Source organism: Anolis sagrei, chromosome 2, assembly GCF_037176765.1.
Source record: "Anolis sagrei isolate rAnoSag1 chromosome 2, rAnoSag1.mat, whole genome shotgun sequence".
NCBI lineage: Eukaryota > Metazoa > Chordata > Lepidosauria > Squamata > Dactyloidae > Anolis > Anolis sagrei.
Window position 1 is genome coordinate 192,354,325 of NC_090022.1, and position 10,954 is coordinate 192,365,278.

At 41.7% G+C, this 10,954-nt stretch overlaps 1 protein-coding gene across 2 annotated transcripts; it reads right to left on the minus strand.

Moving 5' to 3' along the window:
• Positions 1-317: 317 nt before the first annotated feature.
• Positions 318-10,627, minus strand: CELA1 (chymotrypsin like elastase 1). Of its 2 annotated transcripts, XM_067464288.1 has the most exons (8): positions 10,565-10,627; positions 9,835-9,917; positions 8,655-8,755; positions 7,810-7,935; positions 5,881-6,017; positions 3,023-3,168; positions 1,668-1,817; positions 318-444 (listed from the first exon to the last, which is right to left on the minus strand). In XM_067464288.1, exons 1-8 carry the CDS (start codon positions 10,602-10,604, stop codon positions 433-435), a joined length of 795 nt encoding a protein of 264 aa, XP_067320389.1. In that variant the 5' UTR covers positions 10,605-10,627; the 3' UTR covers positions 318-432. The 2 variants fall into 2 exon arrangements, with proteins under 2 accessions (XP_067320389.1, XP_067320390.1); XM_067464289.1 differs by lacking the exon at positions 10,565-10,627 and having other exon boundaries at positions 9,835-9,945.
• Between the last annotated feature and the right edge of the window lie 327 nt (positions 10,628-10,954).

The window sequence follows — 10,954 nt, forward strand, 5'->3', positions numbered from 1 at the left end:
TTTCTGAATTTTGGAAATAAGTTTGCATATTTCGGGGATGTTAATGCATATTAGTCATGTTTATTGTCATCATCCCTTGAAGAACTTTACACCATAGACATTGATAATTAAACTAACTCCAATATTCTTATTCTCTAAGCCTTGGACAGAAACTGGCCCATCAAAGTATAGTATGAAACCTCCAAGGAGAGGCCAAGATAACATTAACTGAATGTACAGAGAGAAAATGTGAAATTGCTTCCCGATTTATGATAATTTTGTAATTTTATGATGTTCTTGGTACTGAATCATCTATAAAAAAAGGAGGACAAACAAAATAACGACATGCATAGCTTTATTTTGAATGTGGATTACAGAAATCATGATGTTCTGAGAAACAGTTGCAGCACTTTCTGACCTGGCAATTGCATTAGCTTTCGGTGTAGTTTTGTTTTAGTAAATGATCTGGAAGAAAAGAATTTAAAAATTAAGAATAAAGGATATTCTTCAGAGAGAAAATATTTGACAGAAAAGGAGGGAGCTCTTAAGAGACCAGCTTTAATATTAGGCAAATATTGTAATTTGCAAATGCTGGGAGTCAGTGTGGTGCTGTGGTTTGATTGTTGGACTAGGAGTCAAGGGACCTGTGTTTGAATCCCTTCTCAGCCATGGAAACCTACTTGGTTAGTTTGGGCAAGTCACTCTCTCAGCCTCTCTCAGAGAGAATTTTGGCAGAGGTTGCTTGTCACACAACCAGATAGTGTGGCCCTGGAAATACTCCCACCTGAGGCCCCAAACTGAAGCCTTCCATTCTATTGAACCTGAAAGTCCTGCTAGTCTCAAAGCCCAGAACGTGGCCAGTATAGGACAACCACTATAATTACCTTTCTATTTTGGTATTCATCTCCCCTCTTTTGGAGAAAATGATACAGGATGAGACTCCATGGAGTTTACCACCACTTTGGCACCATCATCATTTAGGGGAGTAAACCATAGTAGCTGACCTGAGCCCTGAATTTGGAAAGGCAGAATGTGTGTGTGTGTGTGTGTGTGTGTGTGTATATAAAACTTTTTTTCATGTCAGGAGCGACTTGAGAAACTGCAAGTTACTTCTAGTGTGAGAGAATTGGCTGTTTGCAAGAATGTTGCCCAGGGGATGCCCAGATGTTTTACCATCCTGTGGGAGGCTTCTCTCATGTCCCCACATGGGAAGCTGGAGCTGACAGAAGAGAGCTCACTGCACTCTTCCCGGATTCGAGCCGCCAACTTTTCGGGCAGCAGTTCTGCCAGCACAGGGGTTTAACCCATTGTGCCACCAAAGGCTCTTTTGTGCCGGCAGGACTACTGACCAACAGATTGGCAGTTCAAATCTGAGGAGTGGGGTGAGCACCTGTCTCAGCTCTAGCTTCCCATGTGGGGACAGGAGGGAAGCCTCGCACAGGACGGTAAAACATCAAAACATTTTGATGTCTCCTGGGCAACGTCCTTGCAGATGGCCAATTCTCTCATACCAGAAGCATCTTGCAGTTTCTCAAGTCGCTACGGACGTTAAAAAAAACAAAAACTAAAAAATGCCAAATATAATACAATAAACTGACCCATGCTTTTAATAAAACAGCAAAGGTCATATATGACAAATCCCCACTGTACACCCCCTTCATACTAAACCCACAGCAGCCTAAACTTACACTGTTGATCCAAGAAATGTAGGCGGAGACCCGGGTGAACACTGTAGGTTTCCTGTAGACATTGCAGCCAGAACTGGAAACAAAGCTAGTGACTCCATGAACATAGTATGCCCCATTCACTAGGCAGTGTAATGGACCGCCAGAATCCCCCTGGAGAACAAGGGAGAAATCAGAGACATATATCGCCATCCTTTCTGATTTATTTTCTCTTATTTGTTGATACCAAGAGTGAAATATCTGTTTAGTTAAGCCAAGGAGTGCAATTCGCAGATAGATAGATAGATAGTGTTAACAACAATTTTACCTTTCATTATTTTTTTCACTCAGTGAGAATCATATTATTTCTAAATAGCAGTGATAGGCTCTCATAATTTTAATGTACCGTTTGATATTTTGAGTAACTTGTCAGGTGACATGTTTTAAATCTCATAAATCAACGAAATGGGCTAACTTTAATAAATTCTTTCTTTCACATTATTTCATTAATAGTAATACAGATATGTACAGACTTTGAACAGAGCTATGTCCAAGGAACGGGCTAAGCTCTTGCCTTCTGCCACTCGACTCAGAGAAGGGGATAATTTCTTTTTGAATAAGAGGTAGGGTACTGTATTCATAGGGGCCGGGGTGGTGCAGTGGGTTAAACCACTAAACTGCGGAACTTGCTGATCGCAAGGTGAGCAGTTCTATTCCGTGGGATAGGGTGAGCTCCCATTGTTAGCCCTAGCTTCTGCCAACCTAGCAATTCAAAAACATGCAAATGTGAGATCAATAGATACCGCTTCGGTGGGAAGATAACGGCACATCGTGCAGTCATGCCAGCCACATGACCTTGGACGCGTCTACGGACAATGCTGGCTCTCCAGTTTAGAAATGGAGATGAGTACCACCTCCCAGAATCGGACATAACTAGACTTAATGTCAAGGGGAAACCTTTACATTTACCTTCACTGTACTCATAATGTTCCATAGAGAAGATGATGCAAATTTTGGGTTGATTTTTTTCACTAAAATTTTTTGATGTGGACATGAATGTGTAGGGTACCTTTTAAAAGTTCCTATAGAACTAAAACACAGATTCAAAATCATTGCACGCTTCATTTTTGAATCTACTTTAGAAATTGTAGCCTCATTCTTATTGCTTTTCTTAAAATGTAACTATTGAATCAATAGGATTTACTTGTGTATGGTTTGACTTGCCATTCCGCAATTGATACAGTGGATCTGCAGTTGTTGGGACATGCCATGAGGATTCCAGGCTTCATTTGCACATTTTAGGGGCGGGGGGACACACCTTTTCTCCCAAACCAGCTGCCACTCTACAGCCAAGTATTACTGGGTACTTGCTAGATTACCTGGCATCCAGAGCGTGCGCCATCTCCCCCGGCACAAACCATGGTATTCTTGACCGTGTATCCCCAATAGGATGAACTGGAGCAGGTTGAATAATCCACCACAGGGAGATAGGCTTCCTGCAGGACCGATGCCAGCTGTCCATTAGCTGTCCAAAAAATAAAATAAAATAAAATAAAATAATGCATTATAGGCAGAGATTCACATTGCCCATCTTTTCTCCCGAAACCTTGTGAAAGTGTTGTTTGCATACCTAGTGAGTCTATGTGACCCAGAGCTTAGAAAATAAGTTTGGGAAAGTAATTCTTTATGTAACTCATACCCATGCTCCCTAGAAGAAGTTCGTTATCATTGTTTGAATGTTTAAAAAAATCTGAAATGATTAAACTGAAGCTATTGTACTTTGGACACATCACGAGGCAACATATCTCACTGGAAAAGACAATAATGCTCACTAAGTGGAAGGCAGCAGGAAAAGAGGAGAACAGTGTTATAATGGTTTGAGTTTGAGTTTGAGTTTGTACAACCGGACCAGGCTACTTGATGATTGTATGTCTTGACATTTTCTCATTCATAGGGTTGCCAGGTTAAAACCAATTTGCCAGAAATTAACCACATAGTTGCATTGCTCGTTGACTTACATACTATGTGTCAAACGAAGACCTGTGGGCTAATCTGGCCTGTCATGTCATTTTATTGGGTAACAGGCCTGACAGCAATTGCTGTGTTTTAGAACAGACCATGGTCAGGCTTTGGACTGGGTCATTAATCGATAAACTGGACTCTGACATGGTAATATAGTTGTTAATAATGTTCTAAATCAGTGGTTCTCAACCTGGGGTCCCCAGATGTTTTTGGCCTACAACTCCCAGAAATCCCAGCCAGTTTACCAGCTGTTAGGATTTCTGGGAGTTGAAGGCTAAAAACATCTGGGGACCCCAGGTTGAGAACCACTGCCTAAATGGATTTTAACCTAATGTTTTTATCTACTCTGTTATGTCATGTTGTATTGTGTTTTTGTATGTGTTGGCATCGAATTATTGCCGTTGTAAGCTGCCCTGATCCCCCTTTGGGGGTTGAGAAGGACGGGGTACAGATGTTTGAAATAAATTAAATAATAATTTTATGTGGCCATCCAGTTGCTGAGATGCAACGCGTGTATTCCTCATCATTCGACATCATGACTACAGCTGATAGTTGGTCCTCTGTATCCATGGATTCAACAGCCCCTTGAAGGCATCCATAAGGCTGATGAGGCCCTCAGTGAAAACGAGTTACACACCCCTGCTTTACATGCTCCATGCTTTTGTGTTACTTTATAGGAATGAAAACCTGACAAATGATAAGAGTGGCACAAAACCTGAAAAATTCCACTCCTTATCCTTCCAAATGCATAAAATTGCCTTTATAACAGTGGTTCCCAACCTTTTTTGACCAGGGACCACTTTGACTAGGGGCCACTCTCCAACATTAGTACCAAAAGGGTTATGAATCGGTTTTTGGTCCTCTTTAGATTTAGTTTGGTTATTTGGGATGCTGATTCAGAAAATTGCATTGGATAGACCACATCAGCTCTAGTTTCTGATACAGAACATATGCCACCCAGTAGTCACCATCTGCTTGCCCATAGAAAACCATATTTAATAATCTAGAGCTGATGTGGTCTATCAAAGGGGGCAGGGCTGGTCAGCGACAGGAAAGGAGTGGCAGGAGGCATGAAAGGAGAGGAAATAAAATAAGATAAAATAAAGAGGAAGGAGGCTCGTGGACAAGATTTTGGTCCTCACAGCCCACTGGTGGTTATGGTCCACAGGTTAAGAACCACTGCTTTATAATACAAGGCAACTGGAAAGCATTACTTATTGCACAGGCCCATAGGAATGGTGTGATTACCTTTGGTTATGTTACCTTTGAACTATTTTCATGATCAAAAAAGTGAAAATAATTTTGCTGTCCATGCTTTGATTAAACATAGTTTTACTCTTCTGAGGTAGGGAGATTATTACAATGGAAATCTATATTGAAAGGCCCAACATCAATTGTCTGGACAACTCCTATGAATAAAATGTAATTTATATCCTGTCTTTCTCCCGACATGGAGTCTCCTTAAGAATCTGCCCCACTGTGCCTCAGAATTTATTAGAAATTAAAAGTTCTCTTTTCCCCATCTTCCACTGGTAAATATTTATTTATTTATTATTTGTGGTATTTGTATACTGTCCTTCTCAACCCTGAAGGGGACTCAGGGTATTTCACAGTATTCAACCAATCATCATGATATTCCACTTATTATACAACAGAAGTTTCAATTCTGAACCTACTGCTTTAGGTAAATTGGCTGAAGAGAGGTTTGAACCATGCTACATAGGTTTCTTTGCATATGGTGGCTCCCATGTTGAATTGGTAGTGAATCAACTCCAGCTTTTAGTATGAACTTTAATGGTTCTATCCATGGTGCTGAATATATTTAGGAAACAGGACTCAATGCTTTAGGCACCGTCTTAATATTTAAATTAAAACTGAGGTTAGTTTCCCTGCACTACAGCCATGAAGACCAGCATCTTCCAAATCCGCCCAGCTATTTTTGAGTAGTTTTCTCCTTTGTCACTTTGGTGAATAGAAATTGACCGTCTGATGTCTTTGTATGTGTGGATTTTTTGTTCAGTTGAAAAGAGCATTGTGCAAAATTGAATGAATTATAATACTTAACATACATATATGTGTGTGTATGTTTGTGTGTGTGTGTGTATTGCTTCCCAGAAATATTATACTGACCCAGACATTTTATGCTTCCAATGAAGGTTGGAGTTCACCATACCCCTCCCTGGTACCTTGTAGGACTTGGAATAGCAACACTCACTTCTGGTCATGCCCCATCCGCTGATGTAACAGGGATTATTGTTGGGCAGGATCTGGCCAGATGGAGGTAAGGCCCCGAGCTGCACGTAGCTGTTAAGACTTGCACTCTGAGAGAGTTGGAGCATAGCAATGTCATAGCTGTCAAGAAACAGGAGGAGAGCAGGAAGAAAAAATATATAAGATGAATTAAAATGACCCCCCCCCCCCCCACACACACACACACACACTCATGACGATGCAGAAACAGGCATGCTAAAGAATTGGGAAGATGAGTTGTGCAAACTATGGGAGTGTTGAAGAAAAAGCCAACATTACACTGGAACCTGAGCCAAAAACCTCTGAGCCAGGTGACCTGATTGTACGAAGGGGGCCTCAGCCTTTCCTGAGCCAGTACAGACCAATACAGGCAGTGCAGTCTGACAACCCCACCACATGGGCAAATTTACCCATCCTATGACACTTTCGCCTCAGTTCAGGGATGGAGCCTGCTGGATTCCCATCAAATGATGCACATTTACTTCAGCTGGGGTTCTGTTCCTGAACTGAGGTGAAAGTGTCGTAAGAGGGAGCAACAAAAACACAGGAGGTTCCTGTATCCTCGTTTCCTACAATAGGGTAAGCATGGGGGGAATCCAGGTGGTGATGCTTCCCCCAATGGGATAGGTAAGGCAAGATCCAGGCGATGCAGGACATGGGATAATGGGTTTCCCACACTAGCCGCCAATGATGCATGGTGAATCCGCAGCTGTCACCCACTATGTGGACCTCAATGTGATGAGGTCCAGAGTAAGGCAACAGAAGACTTTCAGTGCAGAGTGAAGATTTTGCTGTTGTTCTGTGCCTTCAAGTTGTTTCCAACATATGGTGATCCTACCATGGGGTTTTCTTGGGAAGATTTATTTGGAGGGACACCATTGTCTTCCTCTAACACTGTGAGAACATGACTTACCCAAAGTAACCCAATGGTCTTCCATGGCTGAGAATGGATTTGAAACCTAGTCTCCAGAGTTGTACTCCAACACTAAAACCACTACATCATGATGACTTTTAGGAAAGAGATGTATCATCTCAAGAAACACTCTTCAAGAAGAGAAAGGCCCCTTCTACACTGACATATAAAATCCTGATTATCTGCTAATCTGGCAGTGTAGTATCATATAATCAACTTCAAAGCAGATAATGTAGATCAGTGGTTCTCAACTTGGGGTCCCCAGATGTGTTTTGCCTTCAGCTCCCAGAAGTCCTAACAGCTGGTAAACTGGCTGGGATTTCTGGGAGTTGTAGGCCAAAAACATCTGGGGACCCCAGGTTGAGAACCACTGGTGTAGATTATCTGCTTTTATAATCTGGATTATATGGCAGTATAGAAAGGGCCAAAGAGCCAGGAAAATATAATCTTAATTCAGGGGTAATAAGAAAGCGTATATCTTGTTTAGGAATTATCTCTGCAGAGGGCTAAGATGTGAAGAGCAAGTGAGATGAGTCTTCTACTTGTCAGTTCCTCTTGAACATGGACAACATGTAGCCCTGGTACTCCCCAAAAGCCCAAAAGAAGAGAGATAATGGCAAACACTAAACTGAAGAACCCCTTGTCCTTCAGATATCAGCACTGAACAGATAGATGTTAGGGATGATCAACTGATGCTCAGAGACTCCTTAAAATACAAATTCCAAGTGGATTGATGCAAACCTTCATTTGGTAGACCTGAGCAGAGCTGTTGAAGACTGGGACTCAGGGAGGTCTCTTATTCATAAGATTACTGTGCATTGAAGTCAACTTGAAGGCAATTAACATCAAAACCTGCAAATCCCTGGATTCTATGGGATGTTACCTTGGTAATTAAAATGTGATCATAATATTATAATTATGCAGTGTGGAAGGGCCCCACTATTGTCTGCACAGAACCAATACCTTCGAGACTGCACTTACCCTCCGGCAACATTGTTGCTGTTCCAGTTTGGATGAACATAAATTTTCCCCACGCTTATGTATTGTTCTGTCCCTTCATTCTGATAAATGTTGTGGTCGCCCACAACCACACGAAAATTCATGTTCCTGTAGATAAGAGGGCAGGAAAAAGGAAATGAGTTATCTTACCCATTTGGAGTCTTCCCGCAAATGCCAACAGTGTTATTAATATAATTTCCTCCCCAACATTCAACTGAACAAAGTACTTGGCAGTAAATAAAAGAACCCCCCTAAGGCAGCAAGGGAGCCACACCACCATTTCTTGAGACCAGCGCTAGGCAATAGATCAGCATTTGACAATGTAACAGTTATTGATGGATGAACAAAAGGAAGGAATAAGTGGAGATCCTGAGAGAGAGAGACTCAAATATTTAAAGGATGAGAAAGAAGCTCTGGGCTGGAGTCTTGTAAAAAAATTCTGAATGGCTCCACTACCATGAGCCTGAGAAACATGTTTTAAAATTAGGCTCAATTAAGATTTTCAGTCATGTGGTCTGGCTGTTTAGATATCTTTCACATTTCCACAAACTACAGGAAAGGAGATTCCACCTGAACATTAGGAAGAACTTCCTAATGGTGAGACCTGTTCAGCAGTGGAACTCTCTGCCCCAGAGTGTGGTGGAGGCTCCTTCGGAGGCTTTAAAACATAGGCTGGATGCATACATTTCCCCCATGTTTTTTTTATTTCCAGGGAAACTAAATAGACCACCACATTAACTTAGTACTACTTTTCCTGTACTTTTCTCCCCACTTAAATAGAAACCCTGATTAAAAGTACACTTGTTCCCCAAGGTAGGTTGTGTCACCTGTCCACACAGTGAGCTGCTGTCATCACCCAGTTCGGTCGCACCAGTGTCCCACCACATGTGTGGTACCAGCTGCCTCCTGAAGCGTACTGGAGAGAAATCTGGATAAGGAATTAAGAGAGTGTTGTATTTTCTTCCACCAAAAGGACCACTAGATCTATAAATATCAGAACAATGGCTTCAAACTACAAGTAAGAAGATACAATCTGAACATGAGGAAGAACTTCCTGACTGTGAGAGGTATTCAGCAGTGGAACTCTCTGCCCTGGAGTGTGGTGGAGGCTCCTTCTTTGGAAGCTTTTAAACAGCAGATAGATGGCCATCTGTCAGGGGTGCTTTGAATGCAATATTCCTGCTTCTTGGCAGGGGGTTGGACTGGATGGCCCATGAGGTCTCTTCCAACTCTGTGATTCTATGATTCTATCGATATTAGTTGGGACAACAATTATGGGCACTATCTGTAGAAGTTGATTACAGCAGAAAACCACTCACTGAAAGCACATATGAATTAAATGCATGGCATGAAAACATTTTTGAGAGCTGTTTGTGATTATGGAAGCCAGGGAGGGGAAAAAATGACCCAAATCATACATTATTGTAACAACAAGGCCCTTGTATGAGAGCATATGAAAAAGGTTTCAATATGGGCCACTCTTAGGAAATACTCACCTGTTTAGTTTGACTTGAACATTCAGAAATGGCAATAGACAAATGTTGCAAAAATGGTGTCTTTGGTGCCACATAGGCCCCACCCACACTGCCATATAAAATCTAGATTATCTGCTTTGAAATGGATTATGCAGCAGTGTAGATTCATATAATCCAGTTCAAAGCAAACATCTGGATTATCTGATTTGATAATCTGGGTTATATAGCAGTGTAGATCCAGCCTTAGTTGCTCTTTGTCCTGTCCACCTCTGGAATGTAACTCTTTGAGAACTTGTCTGATATTCAGTTTAGCCCACAGCCTAAAAGACTTTCCTTCCTCTTAACATTTTTAAAAAGCAGTCAAGGAGACTTCAACTTTGAACAAAAGACTTTGAGTAAAGGTGCTTTTGTCGTTGTCTCATTTCCTATTCACAACACCCACAACGTAACTCCATTCCTCCCTGTTGACCTGATATGCTAAAGAGGGAGTGGAAAAGACAGGGATTTTCTGGAAAGAAGATAATATGTTTACCTGTGATGGCCATGCATGCTTCCTTGCCTCGTAGCCCCCAACAACACGTTCATTTCCCTTCAGCGGCTCCTCTGAGCAGTGTCCTTCAAAAGTAATATGGTATATCAGCATCACAATCTCTGCCGCCAGATGCAACAAACCAACTGTTCAGTGATTACTGAGAGAGATGTGGCCATTTACAGTGCCTTCTATGTGCATCCCTGGTAGGACATTTAAAGAAGGAACAATGGAATGTTTTTGGATAGCTGGTCTGTCTATATCATATCTAGGACTAGGTCCTCCGGTGGCACAATGGGTTAAACCCCTGTACCGGCAGGACTGAAAACTGCCAGGTTGCAGGTTCGAATTGGGGGAGAGTGCGGATGAGCTCCCTCTGTCAGCTCCAGCACCCCTTGCGGGGACATGAGAGAAGCTTCCCACAAGGATGATAAAACATCAAAACATCCGGGCGTCCCTTGGGCAACATCCTTGCAGACGGCCAATTCTCTCACAATAGAAGCAACTTGCAGTTTCTCAAGTCGCTCCTGACATGAAAATAAAATAAAATAAATCTCAGTCGTGAGACAGAGTGATGTGACTATTTCACCATATTGTTTCAACCTTACAGAACTACTGTTTTACATGTTTTAATACATTAAGAATTTTTTTACTGTCTTGTATTTCAGGCTTTTAAAAACATGTTGTTCTTTTGAATCTCCATACAAAAATATTCCAGCTCCAAATTACTTACCAAGAAGGACAAGTGCGACGAAAACAACAAGCCTCAGCATGATGAATGATTGTCCGGACTTGATCTCGGTTATGGCTCCTTTTATACTTTAGGAATTCCCCATTACAGACATAGCAGTCCATTTTGAGGGGCAATGAGAAAAAGTACAGGTGACTTGGAAAAACAAACACAAAATGACCTCGTTGTTTTTCATTCTGTATTCGGATGAAGGACAAGGCAAACACATCTGTTGAATGGCCCTTGCGGAGGATTAACTTTTTTTGTGTTTAATTATTCCCTGATGTGGTTAGTATGTTCTCTCTAGTATCCTCCAGGTAGTTGTCCATAGAGCAGTGATTCTCAACCTGTGGATCCCCAGGTGTTTTGGCCTACAACTCCCAGAAATCTCAT